The 25,127-nt window shown below is 37.1% G+C and overlaps 1 protein-coding gene across 10 annotated transcripts in view; it reads right to left on the bottom strand.

Moving 5' to 3' along the window:
- Positions 1-211: 211 nt before the first annotated feature.
- The window catches only part of MIER1 (MIER1 transcriptional regulator), a 59,121-nt gene continuing 34,205 nt past the window's right edge, over positions 212-25,127 (bottom strand). For all 10 annotated transcript variants that reach the window (XM_014853030.3, XM_070486541.1, XM_070486543.1 and 7 more), the window contains 7 exons: positions 22,721-22,793; positions 16,196-16,347; positions 15,366-15,447; positions 14,125-14,219; positions 10,615-10,742; positions 6,124-6,263; positions 212-3,203 (listed from right to left, as the gene is read on the bottom strand). In XM_014853030.3, coding sequence (XP_014708516.3) covers positions 2,875-3,203; positions 6,124-6,263; positions 10,615-10,742; positions 14,125-14,219; positions 15,366-15,447; positions 16,196-16,347; positions 22,721-22,793 — 999 coding nt within the window. In that variant the 3' untranslated portion in view covers positions 212-2,874. The remainder of the gene's footprint in view (positions 3,204-6,123; positions 6,264-10,614; positions 10,743-14,124; positions 14,220-15,365; positions 15,448-16,195; positions 16,348-22,720; positions 22,794-25,127) is intronic.

The following is a 25,127-nucleotide window of genomic DNA, read 5'->3' as shown; positions in this document are numbered from 1 at the left end:
ATGTTAGCTCAGGGCTAATCTTCCTCAAAAAAAAGGACATCACCCAAGATGAGGTAAGAAGGATTAGGAGCCCCTGAAACACTACTTCTAGGAGCAGAAGGAACAGAGATGGTATATATTTGCATTGTAAACAATGTGCATCATACAAACTGAAATGAAACATAGCTAATCAAGCTAACGAAAATCATTCATGCAACATTACATAGGCAAATCATGTTTAAAAAAATATTTTAATAAGCATATTCAGAATGGCAGACAGGGAATGGGAGAAGGGAATTATTTTACAGTGCAAAATTACTATGCATAAATTTAAAAACATGTAATTCATAATTTTAAATGCCTATTTAAATATTACTTCAAATACATTTTAACGCTCAACAGATTTGTGTTGAACTGAGTTGCAGATTCTGAACTCTATTTGAAAACACATCATAAAACAGAACACCATTCCAAATGAAAATGATAGTGCTTTGCTGGGGGAGGGGGGCGGTTTGGGGTGGAAAAGGCTAAGTAACTATTAACAAGGCTTCTTTTCCCAATGCAATTTGTCAAGAGTTCAAGAGTTAAGAAATGTATTAAATCTTAAACAAATTCATGATATTAGTAAAAATCTGAAAGTAGTGCAATGACTTATCAAGTTATAGTGGCTGCATTATGAAGAACAAAGTACTGTGTGAAATACCTGTATAAACACAAAATACAATTAAATATTTCTTTACGAAAAGCTGAGCAATTATGCATTATAATAGTGGAATGTCTTTCCTTAAAAAGATCAAGAAAAAATTTCCTAATATGTATACGTGTGCCATATTTGCAAACATGCCTGAGAATTTACTAAAATTGTTCCTGTAATATCAGTTTGCAAGAACTTCACAAACCTGCAAACAAAATACATCTTTTAAAAAAAGGTGAAAATGGCATCTCCAATGTTGCAACTTAAAAAGTACAGCATCACTATTTGTTTGCAACATTTCTGCAGATCGTCTGACAAAGAGCTGCAAGACTCTGGATTCATTTTACAGAATCCGATTTAGAAAATGCACTGTGGCCATCTGCTAAAGCTGCCATTCTGGAGAAATTCATGTTCCAGGTAAAACAAAACAAAAACAACCAAAAATTCACGCTTCTCAGCACGTCCACCCAAAACTTTGATTTACTTGGATATGTTTGTAACAACAGTGAATGTACATTATATGAAGTCAAGTGTTGGAAAGTGGCTTTTAACACTGTTGGGGGGAAGAACGCTGTTCACATTGGTGGAGGGAAGCCGTCTGAACATATTAATAATACTTCATGGGGGTAAGGCCTAAACCAGAACTGCTCAGTGCAAACCTCTGCTCAATTGCGTCAGCCAGCTGAGCCAGTAAATCAAGACCACAGAACACTTATTAAAAAGGCATCGGCTCCTGAACTGATGGCTAAAAATGACTTAGTAGAAGCATTTGGGGTATGCCTGTGTGATAAAAACAAGAATAGTTAATAATCTTTTACAAAAGTTTGGATATAGGTTGGTCTATCAGCTGTATAAAACTACATTTTTTAACAAGAATTTTGCACTAAAAATAAGACGGCACTCTTGCGAGGCTTTGCGAATGGACGATCCTGTGGGTACTCACACAGAGCGATGGCTTCGCATGTCTGCTGCTCATCTGGATGTACACCATCAAACCTGAAGGACTGGACTCTAACTGGAAAAGTCGAAAACCTTTTCTGACTTCACCTTTTCCTCATAAAATCAATATTCTTGCCTGCCAACTCCTTGTGTGTGCCAATTTCTAAATATCACTTGACTGGTTCCCCTATTTAATGCAAAAATGGGAGGTTTTTTAATGCATATAAAAATAACTGGACAGGATTCTGGTCAGCATGATACATTTAAGCACTTAAGCCAACATTAAACTTTTATCTTGCTTCAAAAATAATTTTGAAAATTATAGCAAATGCGAAACAAACTATGTAATCTAAGTATCACGCTGAATTTCAGAATTCTCAAACTATTTGTCCTTAAGTAGAAATTTGAAAAACAAATTTTCACAATCCTTTATGAATGCTTTTACCACCCGGATAAGAAACATGACTTAATTACTACACACACACTTAAAAAGTCATTAAAAACCTTAGCAAAATAAAATGAAAGCTGACAGACTCAGAATATCAATTCCTCTCATAAAAGTTTACCAACTGTACAAGTTAAGAAAATTATACAAGCTTTTGTATTAAGAAAGGACAGCTCAGTCAAGACATATGTACTGTAAAAATCTTTCAAAGGCTACAAAGAATCTGGAAAAATACAGAATGTATTTCTTAAGCCCAGATAAGAATATGGAAAGACATCATTGATGTCAACAATTTTACATACACAAACCTGACTTGGTTTATTTTTAAAACTTCTATATATAAAAAAATCATGCTAGCATAACTTTCAGGATTCATAAGGGTTTCCTTAATAATGATACTCAATTTGTATGGAGAGAAAAATGTCTGTTATAAAAGACATTTCAAGAAACTCAGAAAGTTGTTTAAGCAGAAAATTGAACTTGATTTTTTCTTCCCTGCCATCGAACTAAGCACAGAGTACCTTGTAGTGAAATTTTAGGATTAATACATCAATGAGAAGGTACAGATAAATCTTTAGTCCATTCAAATTTACTAAACTATTTATTATATTCTTAAAAGGGTCTTTACAGTTTTAAAGTAAAAAATCTGAAAAAGGCAGAATTATGAAATCTTATTTACTAAAGTTAGGACTCAATTCAAATTTTCAAATTTTTACCAACTGCTTCAAGGAAATCAACTTTTTAAGGTAACCCATCAACCCTGAAAATTTAAGTCACGCCAGAATTTACTTCAAAGAAAGTAAAATGAGTCTAAAATTTAGTCATCTGTGTTTTCAAGTTCTTCAAATTTTCCCTGTGAGATGGCTTCTTGGAGAAATTCAGAAGAACCTGGACTTTCTTTTCCATTGCTGTTTACCCTTCGCCTTTTGGCAGGTCTCTCACTTTTTTCATCAAAATCATTTTCATTTCTTGCAGTCACATGGGCAAGTTTTGGGTCAGTGGTAAGGTTATCTGTTTCATAGCCATTAGTATCCATATCTGCATGAAGTGGTTTCTTATTTCCACCTGTTGGTCCGTTAATGTGCAACCCTTCAACTTTTACTTCTTCTTTGTTTAATATTTCACCGGGTCCATTAGATGACACCCCTAAGTTGGAAGAAACATAAATGAAACTGATAATACTAAAAAAGTTAAATGTGTAAACTATTATAAAACAGCTTTTCATCAAGAAAGGAAGGTATCAGATCTGTGTAAACATATGTCTGAATCCTGGCTCTATTTACTTAGTATCTGTGTGACCTTAGGCAAGTTACTTACACTCTCTGTACCTCAGTTTCATCAGATATACGAAAAGGACAATCACAGGTTTACCTCACAGGGTTGTCGTGAAGATTAAATAAGTTAACAAATGTAAAGAATTCAGAACAGGATTTGGTGAATATTCAAAGTGTGCTGGTATTGTGTGACAACAAACAGGCATTGGATCTGGTAGGCTAAATAAGCTGAATTAAATAGCAACGATATGCACATTGATTATTCAGATTTACCAAAAAGTTTTTAAAAACCATGTAAAAAAAGAAATATATTTTCTTTAGAAGCTTGAGTTTTCTACTGCCATATAAAATCAGTATGACATGACTTTCGTATTCTTTTGTCTGTTTGGTATTTTTCTGGTGGGGCAGATTCACCCTGAAGGAACATCTGTTGCCAGTCTTCCTCTATTTTGTGTGTGGGATGCCTACACAGAGTGCCTGATGAGTGGTGTAGGTCTGCACCCAGGATCCAAACCCGTGAAGCTGGGCCGCCGAAGTGGAGCATGCGGAACTTTAACCACTCGGCCACGGGCAGCATGGACTTCTTTATTCTTAATGTAAATCTATACGTATTGTGCTTTAAGGGTAAAGATCATATGCTGTATCTAAATGGATTTAAATAACCTGTCATACTGTTAAAAAATTAATGCTTGAACAGTCCAAGCATACACTTGAAAATGCTAAAAGTAAAAACAAATTCCTCTGTAATAGGCGAGAAAAGAAAGAGCATAATTATTCTAATAAAAGCAAGTAACAATAAAAAGGTCATGTTACAGTTGCAAAAGGGAGTAGAAATTTTGGGGATACTTAATGTAAAATATAGAATGCACCACTGGAGATAAAATTTAATTATCTGAAAAATATTCAGTATAAAGGATGAACCTCAAATACTACATTTTGGTGAAAGAAAATATTCTATATTCTCCAACTCGAAAATATTCTATACTCCCCAACACTCAAAACACAAATGCACACGGGGATGATGCATCCGATGACACTGAAGGAATGATTCTGTTGTAGGAACCCCAAAGAGCTAGGTGACACTGTGATTAGGTCAAAATAAGATTTCAAGACACTGGGGCCAGCTCCGTGGCCGAGTGGTTAAGTTTGCACGCTCCGCTGTGGCGGCCCAGGGTTCGGATCCTGGGCGTGGACGTGGCACCGCTTGTCAGGCCACGTTGAGGCAGCGTCCCACATCCCACAACTAGAAGGACCTGCAACTAAGATATACAACTGTGTACACAGGGGGTTTGGGGAGATAAAGCAGAAAAAAAAAAAGAAAGAAAAGAAAAGATTGGCAACAGTTGTTAGCCCAGATGCCAATCTTTAAGAAAAAAAAAAAAAAAAAGATTTCAAGACACTAATGAAAGAAAGACCCTTATAAAACAAAGTTGAGTTGGAAAGTTCCTTCCTTTCTTTGAAAAACCTGCGAATCTTGATTGTAGGTACCTGATTTGAATGGCTTCTGGGCTACTGAGTAATTTATAGGTAACTTACAACACTCTCCTAGACTAACTGCATGTTCTCATCAAACGGTTCAAAAAGAAAAAAAGGAAAATGATTTATTTGGTGTTATGAGCAAACGAGAAAAGACAGAAGAGGTACCAACAGTCTGCCTTCCTGGGCTTCCACCGCTAGTCCCAAGGTCAGAGTCTCAGCTGCTTACTCTACTTTAGAATGGAGGTGGCTGCCGTTAGACATCATGGCAGTGAACCTGTCTGGATCAGGAAATGGCTGCTGGGCCCTAATTTCTGTTTGTTTGCTTTGTTTTTAGGGGTGAAGTTTGGAGGGTCATCAAATGAACAAAGCCTATTCACTTGGCAGTGCCAGTGTGAGACCTTTGGCAAGAACAAAGGTCAAACCTGTCAGTGTTCCTCTGCCACCTTCTGTCAGGGCAGGTGAGCTCTCCACTGGCCCTGCCCGAAGGCTGGCACATCAGCACGCAGGTGGGCAGAGCTTTAGGCCACAAGTGTCCTAGGGAGGAATGAGGGCTTACTACTTTCTGCTTGGCAACTGTCTTACTTAGGAAGACCATTTTAATAAAAGTAGAAATCAAAATAATTCTCTGACAAGGTCTTACTGATCAGCACAGTGATCTGTGGTCCATTGTGTATTTTAAACAAGAACATTATCTGAAGCAAACTTATCAGTATGCTTTTTGCTTCCACCTTGCATGGAGATAAAAATAGAAGCATTTCTGTAGAATATTAGCGCACAGGCTGATGCCTGTGTTATCTTTCCTCATCCTTCAAGGTCATTATGCTATCAGTGAGAAAAATATTCAAAGCAGTGCTTGTGCTATCTTCTTTTCATCTATATGCTGAAAGCACTTGCCTGACCAAGTGTTATTAAGCTCTCAAAGTATTTCATAAATATCTGTGTATTTCTGATGTGAAATGGCTGGAGTTTCAGTCTAAGAGTTAACAAGAATACTTACGTCCAGGCATCCCAACTGGATAAGAAAACAGATGTTACTTAAAAAGAATAAATTTCTTAAATGACACGTTGATAACAGACTTTATTAAACTTAAGATACTTTCTAGTGATGTCAATAGGATTCTTTCCAAATAGTTTCTATTCTCTGTGTGTCAGTATCTATGTATGCTGATACTATGTTTGTCATCTGGTATTTACAATTATTACTTTAACTTCTGCTTTGGAAGTTTAACAGAAACAAAACTGAATTTCCCAGGCTCCTGACAGCAAAGTGCGCCTCAGCAGGAAGAAGTACAAGTGTGCCTGGGGCTGCTCACCGTTCTGAGCGCTGGCGCTCCCGGCACCGTCTTCCTTCTCGGACTGGCTGTTACTGCTGCTGGAGGCCGTGGGTGGAGGGGACGGGGCGCGGCTCGAAGCCGCACTTTCACTTTCATCCAGAAGGCGATCCATGTAATCCCTTAAAATTAAGTAAAATAATAAAACAATTATTTACTTATATTAAAAACAGCTGAAAATTAAAATTAAGGTTCAATTTAGGAGGTTTTATTAACAAACATATCCTCATTTTCACTTACATTCATTCCAGTGCCTCATCTATCACACCAGGATTTGAACATTTAAATGGAAAGCTCCCTTGGTTACATGTTTGTAGGGAAAAAGGATAAGGGCTGTAAACTAGCAAATTTTAGACAACTATATGAAGTTTTAAAACTTTTAAAACTGTAGGCAAGTGCTCAGAGGGACCCAGCTAAAATCAGAGGATTTATAAACGAAGCGAGTGGTATGACGTCGATCAGAAGCCGTACAAAGAATTTCTGAACAGCCACAGACTGGGATCTTCAAGCTCCTAACGACTATCTGAAGGCTGTGGCAACACCTCAGAGACAAACAGGGCCTAACAATGAACCACTCTCTGACCTTCCTGAATACCTTCTTTATTACCTTTCTGCTACACCTGAGCTCCAAGAGACTAAGTTCCTGGGCGTATACCATTAGAGGTGAGCTCACTTCTTCTCTGAGTCACTCCTGAACTGTCCGACAGGGAAAGACGCTTGTGGTGACTAACACTGGGTAGGGGTTAGAAGATCTGGGCTAAAGAAATACTTCTCTCTCTGAGGTTTAGTGCCTGTACCTATAAGATGCATGCAATACCTGACCTTTCTACCACACAGGCTGTTGTATAACCTAAGTGTAGGAAAGTGTCTTGTAAGCTAGAAAGTGCTATTAAGTCAGTAGAATGAAGGTGAGCAAACTACAGACTGTGGGCTCGGCCACTTGTTTTCGTGAATAATATTTTACTGGAACATGGTCACACCCATTCATTCACATAGTCTCTGTAACAGCTTTTGTACAACAGCAGAGCTAAGCAATTGCAAGAGAACTTAAGGCCTGCAAAGCTTCAAGTATTTTACTCTCTAGCTCTTTAGAGAAAAAGTCTGCTGAAGCCTGCATGCAGTAATTCCCCGAAGGCAGGCATTTTAGTCTGTTTATCCCTGCACCACCAATACCCAAGTTGTGCATGGCATGGAGTAGAAGCAGCTCAATAAAAACTTAAGTACATTATTTATTTTCAAATTCGCCCAGAATAATTATAATAGAAATATTAAGAGGAATATTTCTGAATTTTGTGAACAGGGTAAACAAGAACGTGGGTAAGAGGAAACAGTGGAAGGGCTCAAGACTTGACTAAAAGTCTGTAGTAACGGTGTACACAGACTATCAACTGTGCTTATCATCTCCAACTACAGGATTCCACCGTCCCCTGCGTTCTAGGGATATAAGAGATACAGGGCCATGGGACTCGAATACAGGAAGCTTCCAAAGTCTGAGGTACAACACAAACACATGTCAAAGAACCATGGAAGACCACAAGCTCATCAAGTTAACATTCTAGGTCTTATTCTCCTCATCTGTCAATGGAAGGAATTGAATGTGACGCTCTTTACAACCTCTTCAGCTTTATGCCATCCATCATCTTTACAGAACAATTATGTAACAGGTCTGAAGCACACAGAAGCAGCAACGAGCATGATGAGTGCCTAAGGGACTTGAGAAGCTAAGGCTAATAGGAACAGATGATGCACGAGCAAGGACTGTTGGAGACACATTTGGTATGGTGGGAATGGACAATGGAGGACATGAACAGCCAAGCAAAGGAAGCTAGAGTTGACTAGATATCAAAATTACTTCAAGTTTCTTGAATATAGCAATGATACTGCGAAAGAATTACTATTATTTCTTAAAGATTAATGGCATCCAGAATACTTAAGGAAGGAGAAGAGTCAGGTAGACCATACAGGAGTTTGGAGCAATGCTCAGATAACTGGAGTTACGCTAAGTTAATGTTTACTTTTTTAAAAAAATTATTTGCTAGACTGTTACAGTGAAATTTGCGATTTGCATATGGCTACTAATTCTTCCAGGCAGTGAACAGAGTCTGTAGTAGGATCTTTCAGAGGCTGTTTGCAGGCAGAGAAGTGGCAAGTGTGCTTCATTCTGGTGAACAGATAGAAGGTAACGATGTAGCAGACAAATGAGCAAATAACTTTCAGGATAATGCGCTCTAACTATGGATTTTGACTAAAAAAGGAAGATGAAAAACTTCATTCAAACTTTTGTCTGCAGGCATTAATGTTTTGTGCAGTCACTTAAAGTGCAACTATTAACAGAAAGAGAAGGTCCTGGAAGCAAAGCAAAAAAATATCTCGTGTGTACAGAAAATCACAATTTCTGCTCATCTGGGAAAAACGTACGGTCTGGCCACAGCTTCTTATAGGATATGCAACACAGCCAAAACTGTGCGTGTGAGTGAAAGGTTACAGTTCTCTCAGCTAAAAAGCCTTTAGGAAAGACCCAGCGGCCCAGGACTAAAGCCTCCGAAACCACTGTATTCTTGCCATGGGGTAAACACATCTGGTCACCTCATACCATCACACTAGGGGCCACTGTTAACTCTGACGGCCTGAAAAAAAGAGAAGCTATGGGACTACTGTTAACTATGGCTACCCTACCTACAGAATCCTTAACCTTAAGAGGAATCAAAGTTACAGATTGAAGTATCTTCAAAAATGTTCAGAGGCTAAGAAGAGAATATTAGAGAAACTAAAATGTTTGGCGGCACATCCCTACCTAACCTGTCGAGCTTGACGTCACAGAGGACCAACTAAGCCAGCCCACACCACTTCCCTTGGTGATGCTTTCTGAAAGAGAAAACTGGATGAACCATGGGTCTGACCAGCATGGCAACTCCTATGTTCTTACTGCTGATGACGACAGATTGCCTGTAGTTCGTGTGTGAACATTATTTCTGAAATGGGTGAAAAAAATGAAAGATGTTACTATTGCTTTTCCCTATAGAATAGCTTGAAAACTGTGACTATTTTAAGATATACTCTGAAGACTAGATAGCTATATCTAGTTCTACATTATGCCTCACCACTATTAATAAATAATCCAGAAAAAAATGTAACTATAAATTGATAACATGCTTAAGCAATTATATAAAATTAGGAATACTGTCATATATGAAATTGCACACTAGCCATCACAAGCTTTGAATAAAGGGGGATGAGGCACAAAGTCCAATGTCCCATGATTTCCAGGGGCAATCATATCCATTTATTTCCTTTTAGATAGTTTTGTTTTGGATTTTAGTGTTTGATCCTCCAGGGAAGTGACGAACAGATACCTGCAAATGAACATGACCAAGAAACAGGCCAGCCGAGGACCCTAGTTTGAAAAGCATAATCAAATATGCATGCAAACACATCTTTCAAAGGCAGCTGTTGGGCCAGCCTCCAGAACTTTACTGGTGCACACTTGGCCAAATGAAGTCACAACTGTGAATTATTTTTATTCCATAAACAGGGAATAATCAAGGACAGTACAGTAAAGTTAATTCTACTATAACAATTCATCAGTATTTTAGAACTTATGTGAGACAAAGGGTTCAATGCTCTATGTAGTTAAGTAACAAATTACTAGTGGCAGTGGGGACAGTGTTTCATTCCAAGCTAGACTGAATGAGGATAAGAGAATGTGTGCAGGGACCGCAACAGACAGAAGGCATTTTGCATAAAGAGTGCATATACTAACAACCCATACTGTTAACCCTGGGAGTAAGCTACAGTTGCATTACTAATTACTAAACATTATTTCTGTTAGAGGAAAGGTTTCGGGAAATCTAGGAAAAGAGAAGTCACCATGCACATATGCTTTCCTCTGTAAGAAACTTTGTAACAAAAAGAAAAGGCAATTTGACCTTGATTTATTATATCCCTATGTCTTTTCCCTTTTATATCATCTATACCCAAATCTTATTTTGATTCTCAGGATCAAAAGTAAATTGGATTAAAAAAATTTTAATTTTCCTTCCTCTTTGAAGGGCCTCTATTAGGCATACGACTGTACAGTTTTAGGAAAGACAGTCTCCCTTTCCAATTCTCACTGCTCTCGCAGTGTTTCCAGATTAAAACTGTATGTGCTTATACTGAATGGAACAGAAGTTAACAAAAGCATGCTTACACAGCTATTCTGATCCCTTTTCTCTCAGGAAAACTACTGAAAATTTACACTCTAACATCTACTTTGATACACTTGTCTCAAATAGGATGAACTGTAGTTTACAGTGTTTTCTAAGACACTGAAAAGTCTAAATGACCCAAGAAGATATATCAATAAACGGATATATCTAAACCAATGTGAACTCCTATCCTATTAAAAAATGAAGATTCTAAAAATTACAATTTTCTCGAGAAATTTAGAAAAACTTAACAACAAAATGACTCAAAAGAAAAGATAAAACTCACGTGACACCAGGATGAAGATTATATTTCTTTTTTCCAAATCGTGTTTGCTGAGCAAAGAAATCGTAACGTTCAGATTTTTTCCACATATAATAGAATGCTACACATTCACCAACTGACCTTGTTCGAACCTGTAAGAAACAAAATAGTTTTTAAGAATCATCTCTTTAAAGGAGTTATTTCATGAAAAATATCTGAAGTTGGAAAATAAATTTAGCTGGTCCTTAAGTAATAATATATAATACTATGTATAAAATAAAACACTGCAGCAGCTGCGTTAAAAACTATTCTTTTTAAACCCCCATTAAGAGAAATAATACATTGGCAATGTATTCATTTAGTCTTCAGATATTTAGCATTATGTTTTTTAAAAGGTTATCATCTTTACTACAAAAATAAATACTTGTCTATTGAAAATGTTTGGAAGTAGTATTTGAGTTAAAATAATACTATACATAGTTTACAAATACTTCTACTCACAGAGCACCTATGGGGTCTACATTTAAATTTCCATGTAAAGATTCTCTTACTAGTCACAGTGGTGATCCAGACTATTAATTTACTTTCTAGAAAGGCTGAGAATATTCCACAGCGAGTTAAGAGCTATTATAATAATGCTAATGCTTTGTTGACTAAGTTATTCCACTGGCTTACGGTGCTATACCTATTTGTGTAACTGAATGTTTCCCCTTTCATAATGTTCAACACCTATGGGACTGGCAACTAACGCTGACAAAAATCCCCCTTTTCACTACTTATCTTGCAGAGCTGGTAGGGCTGATGTATAGAATAAACTACTGGGAGTTTAAAAGGAGAAAAGGTATCTGGCTGAGTGTTTGGGATGCAAGATGATACTGCTTTAACCCATAAATTTCTGATCTTGAAGCAAGTATCCTAAGATCAACCTGCGGACATCCTAACTGTCACCTGAAACAGGTTTTTGTTTCTTCCCCTCTGCTTGTACTTTATAACGTTGGCCCATGTTGCTCTAGGGCTTTAAAAAAAAAATCATCTTCTCAAGTTCTTTTTTGCCTCCTTCAGAGTCTTAGTTCTAGATAGATACAAGCCAAGTCAACCGTACTTTACTGAAAACAAAAACTGTAAAGACATTTTAAGGCATGCAAATTTAACATTATGAAAAATCCTCAATAAAATAAGCCTCCATAATAGAACTTATGAATAAGATCCAAAATTCAATTCTAGGTGTGAAGACAAAGTCAACGACTTCACTGGACGACCACTCTGCCTCGTAGAGAATCACCGTCCTCCCTCTGTTCACTAGGACAACCAGTGTACTACGTGCAGGTCAGCTGACTTCCGTAACACCAAAATGTCACTGCCCCAGACATTTATAAAGAGATCAAGGTCTTATTTTCTACATGACATTAACACATTTTTGGCTAGTAGGTCCAAGTCACCTAAGTAGTTTCAAGTCACCTAGTAAGTTTGTATTTCTTAAAAACGGGCATTTCTGGGAGGTTGCTGCTGCTGCTAGTTACATCAGCTTATCACTGAAGGGGTCCCCTCCAAAGGTAATCCAGCATGGTTTGGTCAAAAGTGTTTGAATTCAAGCAGGAATGCTAGAAAACTCTTATCCAAAATGTCATCCCTTTCAATCATGAAACAATCCATTATTATTATTATTATTTTTTTGAGGAAGATCAGCCCTGAGCTAACATCCACTGCCAATCCTCCTCTTTTTGCTGAGGAAGACTGGCCCTGAGCTAACATCCATGCCCATCTTCCTCCATTTTATATGTGGGACGCCTACCACAGCACAGCTTCATGAGCAATGTGTAGGTCCATGCCTGGGATCCGAACCAGCAAACCCCGGGCCACTAAAGCGGAGTGTGTGAACTTAACTGCTATGCCACTTGGCTGGCCCCTATTTTTTTTTTTTTAAACAATCAGGAACATACATGGCCAGTCACTAGCATAATGTACTCCTTTCATACAGTATTCACTTTTTGGAGGTTATCAGATGATCTGGATGCAACATTAAGGGGTACAGATAGATTTCTGATACTAATGCTAAGACTCAAAATTTCTCTATTAGTTATGTCTGATGTCAAATACCAAAATAAAATAAGATAATCAAGAGTAAAATAGTTAACGCACAACAGAACTAAGAGAAATGAACTCAGAGGATTTGTAAACAACTATTTTATTTATAGAACACAAAATAGATCCTGTTAAATAAGTATTGAAACAATCAAGTGGACACCTCCAACCACATCCAGAGGTATAAAAAAGGAGGATGTGGTGACCAGCTATTTAGAGCCTCAGACGTAAGCAAGCCCAGATACTTTTCAACAACATCTCAAAGAAGCCATCACACAAAACTCAGATGCTATCTTTATGGAAATGTGTAAAGCCAAGCTCCTTGTCATTTATATTCACTAAAACAGTGATAGTTATAAGCCTAGAAATTACTTAATTTCCTACACTTTAACTCTGAGATTTTAATTTTGCCTGTTCTAATTTCCTATAAGAACAAAACATTCTTCTATTCTCTATATTTGTGTAGTTACCATTAAAAATCTTACCTGATTTCAGTTTTTAAAAGAATTAAACCTAAAAATAAATCTGCAAGTAATTATGAAGTCCTTTTGGGTACATACTGACATTGTATGATTGATATTATCCATATGGAGTGATAAATGATGTTAAATAAAATTTTCAAATTATAAAATCATAATAATGTATAAGAAAGCTGACTTATTCAGATATGTATTCTTCTGGAAAACTGAATCTTAATTAAAACCAAATTAAATATTAAGTATCTGATTTTAGATCAGGACTTAAGCAAATTTAAAAAATATTTTAATTATAAACAACGTCACGTTAAAAATGCTTTAAGGGGGGCCGGCCCGGTGGCACAGCAATTAAGTTCGCGTGCTCTGCTGGTTCGGGCCCCAGGTGTGGGTGTGGGTGCTCACCAAGCCATGCCGTGGCATGTGTAACACATAAAATAGAGGAAGACGGGCAGAGATGTTAGCTCAGGGTCAGTCTTCCTTAGGGAAAAGAGGAGGATTGGCAGCAGATGTTAGCTCAGGGCTAATCTTCCTAAAAAAAAAAAGCTTTAAAGTTTCAAAATTATTTTCAAGAGGCTCCTTAAAAAAATCTGTCACAAGTATGTGGAAAACAGCTTTAAATAGTTACACTGCACACACACGTCCCACCTGGAAGCTGAGGAACATATTTGTAAATGAGTCTAATTCTTAAGGCTTCCAATATCACACACTGCCAACAGTCACCTGACGTCCCACCTGGAAGCTGAGGAACATATTTGTAAATGAGTCTAATTCTTAAGGCTTCCAATATCACACACTGCCAACAGTCACCTGGCAAATGTATGGCAGGAAGTCTAGACACGCTTTTTATAAGAATTCCCTAAATAGGAATATATTAAAATATTCATCATAGAACCTTTACTATCAGAAAATAACTAAGATATAAGATGATCAGAGTTGTTAAATTTCTTATAGTAAAAGAACAAATATCATTACTTACTTTATTAGCCTGAATCAAATGAAAATCCTTTCCATAGGCTTTGAGCCCTTGTTCAAAATTTCTACACTCTTCCTCTGTCCAAACAGACAATTCCTCTGACAAAATGGAGGGAAAAACTGTTAAGCAATATTCTCCCAAATGTTCCATATAACAAACAAAGCTGCAAATAAAAGTGTAACTTTCTGGTAACAATGAAGGAAGTATTTTACTCCTGACCTCTATTATTGATGGCTACAAAAAGGTAAAGTGATGAAAACTCCTTATTTAATAAAATTTTGGATGATTTGGTCAGTAACTTTCTAACTTCAACTTCGGCCATTTTCTCTTCTATTCTTTGTGATCCAACTAGACTGGCCACCTTTCAATTCCTTAAACTTGCTCTGTTCTTTCTTTAGACTTTGTGCACGCTGCTCCCTTTGCCTAGCATTATTTCCTACCTCCCACCTCACCCCCTTTTCCATCCCAGCAAAAATATCACTTTGTTCTAGAAGCTTCCCAAACATCCTCACCCTTTCCCCCACTCGGTTGAGTCCCACTGCAGTAAGTCTGAATGGCCACCTCTCATCCTCCTTGGAGGAACTCAGGACTTCTATTTTTCAGCTTCCCTTCCCAGGCTCTGAGCACCGTGAGGCAGAGATGCTATTTCCAGCAACGCCCTCAGATCTTAGTGGGCCTCCCAATGTTGCTGAATGAATATGTATCTTCCATTTGTTACATAATGATGTATCAACAGTGCTCTCAGTGAAGCAGGGTAGGAGCCAGTTTAGAGTTAAAAAACACCAAAAACTTGGATTTTAGTTATGGCTTCATGTTTATGAGTTACGTTTGCCTCAGCTAAGCTACTGCAGTTCAGAGATGTCAGTCTCATCAACTTTAACATGAAAATAACATCTTTCACATTACTTAGCTCATAGGGCTACTACACCAAGATCAAAGAAGAAAATATTTATTAAAATGCCTTAGAATTGAAAGGCATTGTGTATTTTTACTTAATTGGCCTTATTTTCCCATAAAGAAGGAAGGGACAGTCTTAATCCCATTCCCCATGTGTATAATACTTGTGTAATACACAAGTTATTTAACAAGTTATAATGTGTTATTTGCTGTTAAGCACCTGTTTACTGAAATCAAAAAGATCAGTATTATTAAACTTAGGATATACCTAGTTAAAACTGAAGAGCTTAAGTTTTAAATTTCTGCTCTATCATGAAAACAAATAAAAATTTAATATTTATGCTTACCTCTAGCTGCTTTTACATTAAATCTTAATCTTCTCAATGCTTCTTCTGTGTCAAAATTGCATTTAACCAATTCATATAATGCCTAGAAAAATAAAAGGCCTCAATATGTGATCAGAACCATGAACAGTTCAAGGCTACAAGTTCTTAAGAGACTAAATGCTTTTCCAGAATCCAGTGTGTGTTTTCATTCTGTCTAGAGGACAAATAACTCTAGTGAATGAAAGAGAACACGAAGGAAAAACAAACATTAATTCAATCCTGATAACTAACTGCCTCTAAATATGTAGAATAACTTGGCAGCCACAGTATCCCAGGAATTTAGAAATAAAAACAAATCATTTTATAAAAATCACAAATCCTTCCTTTTTGGGATTTTGGGGTTCCTATGCTAAGATAATTTAAAACAAATGAGAAAAGAAAAACATTGATGCAAAAAGGTAAAAAAATATAATGCTCTTATTAGGTTTGTGGTAGGCACTGGTCGACCATGTGCATTATATATCATTATCCCAGATGTATATTCCCAACTTGATGATGTCCACAGACCCTCAGGAATATCCAAAGGAACCTCAAAGCCTAACAAAAAACATATACAGGCAAAATGAAATACCAAGATTTTCATTTGTTTATTTGAGCTGAAACTCTATCAATGGAGTGAGTGTGTCAACAATGGGATCTTGCGTTGATTAACGTCTCATATTCCCTGTTGATGACGTTACTGGAATTTTGTGGCTAGAACAATAACACTGAATGTGAAAGCATTTACATTTATAAATTATATGGTTAATTTATTTTGGGAAAATTACACTAGTTATTTCTTATTCATGTACCTGTTCATTGTCTTTTATGTGAGATCCTTCAGGAATTGCTTCTACACCTTTCTCATCACCCGTTCTTCTAGACGCATCCTTGAGAAACACAATCACTTTATCTTCTGCTAAGTGCTTAGGGTCCCACAGGAGCTGATCATCATTTTCATATACTAAATTAGTAAAATATAATGTTAATAATAAAATGCCCAAACTTGATAGTTTGCGTTAAAACATATCACTGAACAAATAACTCACACTTAGAGCCAAAATACTGGAGCGGAGAGGTGAAGCAGGGTGCTACGACTTGCGTGCTTTTGTTCTTGGGAAACACTTACAGCCTAAGCAACTTAAGCAAACTCAACAGAGGGGTACCACCTCTATGCCCCTTTCAGATCCAGTGTGACTTAGCTGGAGCTTACCAAATTCCACGCTCTCTGTTTGAACAGCACCGCCACCACTTACTACCTGTATGACCTTGGGCAAGTTACTTCCTTCTCTCTGCCTCATCTGTGAAATGGGATAAAAACCCAACCACATGGGGCTGTAAGGATTTAAAGCACTTTAAAAAAATCCTGGCATAAGTAAGTCTCAATGGATGTTAGCTATAATTTAATTTTTGAAAAGGGATGTCTAAAACAGTGCTCACCAAATGTGAATACTGCTTATTTCTTGGTGGTAGGATTTGGGACTTTTCTTTCCTTCTTTATATTTTTCTATGATGCTTGAAAATGTATTATAACGAGCATAAATTGTTTTCATAAAAACAAAAGTCATTCCTTTTTAAAAAAGCCATTTAGGTTTCATCATAATTTCCATTATGCTAAGATTAAAGCCTAAATCTCATCAAAATCTAGAAAATGAAAAGGAGGAGAACCTAAGATGAGAAACTGTGGAAGTATAACAGGAAGATGAAAACAGACAAAATTAAGAATGAACAGCCCCAAGACAGAAGGAGGACCAAAAGCGCGTCACCACAGCACCTAGGGCAAGCAAACGCTTCCAGCACAGAGACTGCTCAGATGTCACCACAGCACCTAGGGCAAGCAAACGCTTCCAGCACGGAGACTGCTCAGATGTCGCCAAGCGACCAGGATGAACACTGAAGAAGGTGCACTGGATTTACCACCAATGTTTCAAGAACTGTTTCCGTGAAGAGATGGAAGCTGAAGCCATACTGGAGAGGAGTGAAGAGTAAATGGAAGCGGAAGAAATAAAGGGAGAAAACTCTTGAAAAGCTAGGTTGTGACGTAGGAGATAGGGCCATAGCTAGAGGAATTACAGCTGAACAAAGTTTCGGGTTTTGTTTGTTTGTTGATTTTTAAAGATAGGAGACATAATCATTTAAATACCAATAAGAAGGAGCCAGCTGGAGAAAAGACTTTGAATTTAAGGGACAAATGATAACTATTAGTGTCAAAGTTCCTCGTGTTATGGAAAAAAAATTAATAGCAAATTAAGCATCTACTATGTACCAGGCACTATGTTAAGTGTTTTCATGTAAATTACCTTGTTCCCCACCATCACACACATACACTTTAAAACATTCTTTTTTACCTTTCTGTTTCCTAAAACAGACACTCTTCTTTAAAGTACAGCTCAAGGACAATCTAGAAATTTTCCTTAGTAAACCTCATTCCTTTTCTAACCTGCTGGTCCAATCCTAGTGAAACTCTAAACTGTAAATACAATAAGACTCTCACGATAAAGTGAATTTGGATACGCTGCTTTAGATTCTGTTCTCTGCTCAGCCTCTGTTCCCCAAAGGGAGCAGAGTACAGTTCTTATTTTTTTGGAGTGATGGGTGGGGCTGGACAAGGCCTTAAAACCCTGACCAGGAAGAGGAAAATGGAGGGTGGGGTCCCTGAGTCCCCAGTGTTCTTCCAGTACACAAACACCACCAGATGGTACCAAATGACAAGCCAGACTCCTAAAACTGGGACTGGATAGCCAAATAGGCTACCCCTGAGAATATGCTCGTTTTATGCAATTACAATATACTAAAAAATGACCATGCAGTGAGAACAATTAGCATTTCCACAGAGAATAAACCACTGCCTTTTTTGGTTCCAGAAACAGACCAAATTCTTTTCCAATTAAGTTTACGCTCTAAATAAAATGACCTCTGACTATAATCTAAATAAAACAGGCAAGGCAGTTGATATTTATTAAATGTCTGCTGTAGAATGACTAAATGCCAAGACATCAAAAATTCAGAAGAACTACTATGATACAACACACTAAAATACAGAGGGGAAATAACGTCTATAAATATGGTATGAAGGAAAAAACTGTAATAGCAACCGAAAGAAAAAAACACTCTTTAATTATATAAAGTGACACAAACATGTTGGATTTCGAAAGATCACTATCACCAAAATGTAACCGCATCTTCTGAAACTATTTCATTCTAAATGAATCATCATGCCAAAATAATACAACTTTTAAGAAACAACCATAAATATATCCACCTTGTGTTACAGGAAGACATAATTTATATATGATTATAAATAAGTGAAAGTTCAGAAGGCAGGAGCTTACCCAGTATGTTAACACAGATTAGCTGGGGAAGTGCTTCTTATGCTGTTCTAAATAATTAAATTAAGCTTGTCAGACAAGCAATATGAGTCGTCAAAATAATTTAAGAGTTCATTGTGTGTGTGTGTGTGTGTGTGTGTGTGTGTGTGTGTGTGGGCAGGTGGGGAGCTAGTGTAGAAAGCTGAGAAATCACCGCCACAAAACCATAAACAAACTTCTGTAATCTGGGAAATTAATTCTCAATGAATAAATGTCTATTTACTAAGCTCTAGTTTTAGTAAAACAAAACAAAAAGTGTTGTTCTATTTCTAATGCCTAAGTAAAAAGTCTATCTAATCAATATATTACGAGGATAAAAATGCTGATCCATAATCAGCAATATGGCATAATAACAAGGTTTTCAACAGAAATTTCCATTCTTAAAAAGTCACACTGATTGGTGACATGAATTTTAAGTTGTCTAGCTGAAGTTTTCCTATATATGGGTTACATGGACTGCCTGTTTCAACAGTATTATTTTCATCAACTAGGGGTAATGCACGCGTGCATTTTTCACTAAGTAAATGAAGAATCAAGAGATTGTCAAATGTTCATCAGAAACAACAATTTACATGGTCCTATTCACTGCTTCCTAATCCCTAGCCGCCATTTACTTTAAAATTTACATCATGCAGGCATGAAAATCTGACTGGGAACATCTTGTTCCTTTCTCTTGACTTTTTTTTGCCTAAGTAGCCCATCTAAGCCCCAATTAATTTAGTCCAGGGTTCTCAATCTTGGCAGTGCTCACACTTTTGGCCAGATAATTCGGGGGATGGGGGGTATCCTGTGCACTCTGGGATGTTTACCAGCATTCAAATTATTTGGTCTTATCACAAAGCTGCAGTGTTTACTCAGTTTAGTACATGGGAGAAAATAAAATACATGTAACTTTGAAAAATCATGCTTTTCATCTACCCAGCACTTCTATGGGAACTCAACCCTTCCCATACGGTCTGAGTGGGGCTGACACCACCCCCTGGAGCCTCAAGAACAGATAAATGGGCCAGGATGAGCCAGAGTACTCACTATCTCTCTGGTCATGGTAATTACTTCTGGCTGGGTGTGACTCAAGCTGAGTCAATAGAGGCTCTCTCGACGACTTTTGCTGAAGCAGAAAGATGGGGAAGTTCTCTTTTTGACTCGTTTACTAGCTACAAGGACATGTAAAGAGTAAGCCAGGAGCTCCCCGTAGCCATCTTAGCTTGCCTGACAATAAAGGGAAGAGGGAGAGGGGACACTTGATATCATAAAAACCCCTGACTCCAGTTATATTGAAGCCAGACCAGCCACAACTTTCCAGTAAAGCAATTAGGTAAATTCTTTTTAGCTGAAGCTAACTGAACTGGGTTTTTGTCACTTGCAAGCATAAGAGGATAAACTGATGCTTTCTGAAAATCCAAATAATAAAACCTAAATATAATGGATAAGATTAACCACCTATTGAAAATGCCACTCACTGAGCACTTACTGCGTGCCAGACACCATGCTGCTAAACGCTACAGATCAAACTATTGCATGGAAACCTTCGCCAACAGGCTCTGTACAGACAAGCTCTACTACTGCTGTTTTATAGATGAGGAGAAAAGGAAGTTAAGCAGTATGTCCAAGGCCAAATGCCCAGACACTGATGCAAGTTTCCTGTTCTGTGAATACAATTCTGCACCCACTTAATAACTCGGCCACCGAATGCTTACTGAAGGCCTATGTTACAAAGACCATCCCAGGTATTAAGGATACTAAGATGAATAAAAATGATTATAATATACTCTGTTGAGTATAAATGATAATTTAGATAAATTTAAGAAAATATTAATGTGTGGTTGAGATTTTGTAACCAAAATAGATACAGGTTCAAAGGAACATGTCTCAATTCTGACTGTAACAAATCTTGTTTATATAACTGTTTGAATTAGGAGTGATAACTGATGAAGAAAATATAACCCACATGAAGCCTGGTAAAAAAGAAATCAGATGTGAGAGAAAAAAATTTATCAATGTATCTCTAAGATACTCAGTAACACAGTTTCCTTCTATCAACAAAAAACTCTATTCCATCTGTCAGATAATTCCTACAGTGAAGATATCAGGGTATCTTAGTTTTGTGGCGCTTTTATCACAATCCCAAACCAAATGCTCTCCCTTTTGAGTATGTGCTCACCAAACCGATAAAAAATATCCTGTGAAATTTTCTCTATAAGCCAAGAATGCACTAATCAGCATTATCCTTTCGACAGTTTTAATTCTAACAGTGTGGTTTACCAGAGTTTCACATGAATTTGGTCCGTGTGCACAGAGCAAGCTAAGTGGTCATGAATTCTGGATATCATGACCAAGTCTGAATTCCCAGAACTACAGAGCTAAAAGGCCCCAAGTCACAGTGACCCCTCCAAGGCACTATCACCCTGCTAAGTCTAGTCGGATCCTCACAGACTCCAACACGCTCAAATTCTCAAAGTGAGAAAGCTTCATAAACCACAGCTTCTCCTGGAAAAAAATACATACATTTGCTTTCTAAAATTATATTAAAATTAAAAACATTACATCAAAACTTAAACATTAAAAATTAGAGATTGTGATCATTTATTCACTGTGGTATCTGACAGACATGTTAAAAGATAAAACATCTTAAGAGATAATTAAAATTATCTTAAGCCATAATATTAACTGGCCAAATATAAACTGAGGTGCTTTCCTACTCCCCTACAAAATAGAAAATTTTCAAAGATCAGCACTGCTATCTTTCATAGTCAAAATTTAAAAGAAACAATGAAAGGGAACAAATGTCTAACTTTCAGTACTTTACTTGGAGAGAAAGAACTCAACGGTGAACATGTGCTAACCATTATATAAGATATAAGTAAAGCATAACATTTAAAATTCAACTGTAAAAAAAATACAAAAGCCAATGGATAATTTATTTTGTACACAATTATAATGTATTCACAAAACATATGCACAGAACTTCAATATATACCAAGGTTACTCCATATGATACTACCTTTAATGTTCCTAGATGTCACAGCAAGTAACCTGAAAGTGTGCACAAGCTGATACTGGTGTGTTAAAACATTTTTGCCATCACTAGAATTTACTGGCCTGTGTTGTTCCCTTAACTGTCTCTGATGTGCTGTTTGCCCTGAAAGCAGGTGCATGCTTAGACTATAAAGCAAGTTTGTGGAGGGCATGCTAAAAAGAAAACAAACAACAAAAGACTTCTACAACTCCAAAAGGCTCTGCAAATGTAAGGTGACACGTGGAGAAGGAAACTGAGATAAAAGAAATAGAGAAAGATTTCTAGCATTGAATGATGTCACACTGCACATGAACTCATTAAAAGCACACATACAACATTCTTTCTAGAACTTACCTAAAGTGAATATTCTGAAACAGACTAAAAAAATCCCCAAGTATTTTACGTTACTGGAAGTTTTACAACTTACCTTAGGATTTTAGATAAAATGAAAAAAATCATGTAAAACTTAAGTACACAAGTTGTTTCCCCAAATTATTTTAAATACATAATATCAAAATACTCAATTTTAGTAAGTAATGTTAAACATTTCAGAAGCAAATAAGCTTTTTCTATCAGTTGTTTACTCAAGTTCTTTTTTAAACCTGTTCAACAGCTTTCACTGACATAAAATAACCTTTTAAAATCTGAATTATACAGGTTTTGAAAGGGTATATTCAGAGTATTTAAAATAAGTTAAAAAAAGAAACAAAAATTTGGGATGTTTTAAGTCACTATTTAATACCAAAACAGCATTCACTTTTTTTTTTTTTTGCTAGACTTCTGTGGACAAAAGTGGAAAAACAGAAAACACATTTCTTTTTACAGAAATTATGTCAGGTCCTCTTTCATAAGTCAATGGGGTAACAAACTGGCATGTTCTTATCTCATTATAAAATAACAGTTCATCACTTCAAAAGCATGAATTCAGCTACGTTACTCTACTAATAACCCACCTTTTTCATTTTCTTTGTATCTACAAATGCCAACTGGAATCTCTGCTTGAAACATGGAGCCCACCATAATCTCCTATTTCAAAAATAACAAAACATTAGTAAGATCTAGTAACAGATTTCATTTTCTAGCTTTACCATCTTCCTGGATAAACTGTTCTGGGCTCTCTGTCATAAAACACAGATACGACCAATTAACTACCTCGGAGGAGTATTGTGAGGATGAATGAGTTAATAATAGAAATGAGCTTGGATATGATTGGATGAAAATATTAGTAACAATGGGGTAAAATGCAATATACACAACAGATACAAACCTTACTGCAAAATATGGAGAAAAAGAAATAAAAATGAATTCTCATAATTCAGTTAATAAGATAACTGCAAACACTCTGAGAAGGAGTAAGTCAAATTCAGATATTTTCCAAGTGTCCATGCCCTACGAGACCTGTGGTCCTGGGATCAGCAGCATCAGCGGCAATGCCAGGCCCCACCTCAGACCCACTGAACCAGAAGCGCCGGGGATAGGACTCGGCAGTTAGTGTTGTAACAAGCTGTCCAGATGATTCTGACACACTTAAATCTGAGAACCAGAGCTTTAAGGTAAAGGAAATAACAAAAAGGGTATCTATAAAGCTCAGCAAAGAACAAATGGATGAAATTCCAAACCAAATGGATGAACAGGTTAGTGCCTGACTTTCATTAAAACAACACAAAATGAGAAAGCGGCCTCCCCAAAACATAATTAATTTTTATTTCAGGAAATCTGGTAATCAAATCTATGTAGTCAAATCACAGATTAGGGGAAACTGGCTGTTCAGAAAGACAAGTGGCAATCACCACTGATGAGATTTTACCACAAAGGGACCAAGATTAAATGGACCGACCTTTTGTCTTGTGGTTAAATGTCAAGAATAAATTTACTGCATTTTCAAAACGAAGACTTGGGCAGGAAGGACACAAAACCATGGTCTAGTAAGTTTAAATACCTCCCAGGATTTGAAAAGTTCCTCTCTCCTGTTATCGTTACCCCACTGATGTAAGGATCTCATTTTATCTACTATAACTTCAAAGACACGCTCTATGTAATAAATTTACTGCTGCACCTGTACAGGAAAACCAGCCAGTTTTCTAAAAAGAGCATCACACACAAATTTCCTCTACTCTTCACAGGAATTTCCTTCATGTCTTTCACTATAAAAAAAGAGTGCTCTACTGTCACCTCTTGGGCCTTTTTTACACCTTCACTCACCCATGCCTACCAGAAAATACAGTCAAGTTAGCGACCCCGGCTGGGGAGCTTCTAAAAATATCGATGGTCTGGACTCATTCCAGACCAATTAAATGAGACTCTCTGGATGAAGGCCTGATTATCAGTACTCAGAAGTTCTCCAAGTGGTTTCACCATGAAGCCAGGGCTGAGAACTTCTGGACTAGTATAAAGATGAGACACTTCCTTTTTCCTATTGAGTTCAGAACGCTTCTTTTCACCTGCTAATTCACTCTGTAGGGAAGGGAAGGGAAATAGCATTTAGGAGCATTATGTAGCAAGTATCTTATGAGTAATTTTCATTAAATCTTCACTAACTTTGACAAGGCTGAAATTGTCATTCCCACCTCCTATGTGAGGAAATGAATCTGAAAAAAATTAATTTCCTCAGGAACACACTATTAGTTAAGTTCTTGGGCTATAACTTGAACTTACGTTTGATTTCAAACCTGTTTCCTCTACCCCAGTTTCTATAAAGACTCCATTTTATCTTATAAGTCTTAGAAGACGAATCTCCGAATTATAACAATTTTTTACTAAAACAAAATCATACTAAAATAAGATAATCTGGATTTACTGTGGCCTGCTTCATTACAGAATTTTCCTGAGGAGGGACTAACACTCCCCAGCAACGAAAGCTTTCCCTCCCCTATGTTCTCCCTATGAGCCTCTATTCCTTCATTTAAAAAAAATCAATGTTTGGGGCTGGCCCTGTGGCCGAGTGGTTAGGTTCACGCGCTTGGCTGCAGGCGGCCCAGTGTTTCGTTGGTTCGAATCCTGGGCACGGACATGGCACTGCTCATCAAACCACGCTGAGGCAGCGTCCCACATGCCACAACTAGAAGGACCCACAACGAAGAATATACAACTATGTACTGGGGGGCTTTGGGGAGAAAAAGGAAAAAAATAAAATCTTTAAAAAAAAAAAAAGTCAATGTTTAATGAAATACTCAACTGAACACTCCAGATACAAAAACAATTAATTTTATCTTGGAGACTCTGGTGGAAAATAACAGTTTAAGATGACTCCTAAGGTTTCTAGCTTTTTTCATCCTAACTGCTGCAAGGTGTGAAGAATCAGAAAAGACTGGACTGAAGAACACTTGTCCAGACAGGTCACACAAATAGTAAGGAACTTCC

The sequence above is a fragment of the Equus asinus genome, chromosome 16 (genome assembly GCF_041296235.1).
Source record: "Equus asinus isolate D_3611 breed Donkey chromosome 16, EquAss-T2T_v2, whole genome shotgun sequence".
In the NCBI taxonomy this organism is placed as follows: domain Eukaryota; kingdom Metazoa; phylum Chordata; class Mammalia; order Perissodactyla; family Equidae; genus Equus; species Equus asinus.
The sequence above is the reverse complement of the archived record's forward strand: the minus strand, read 5'-3'. Positions and strand labels throughout refer to the sequence as shown.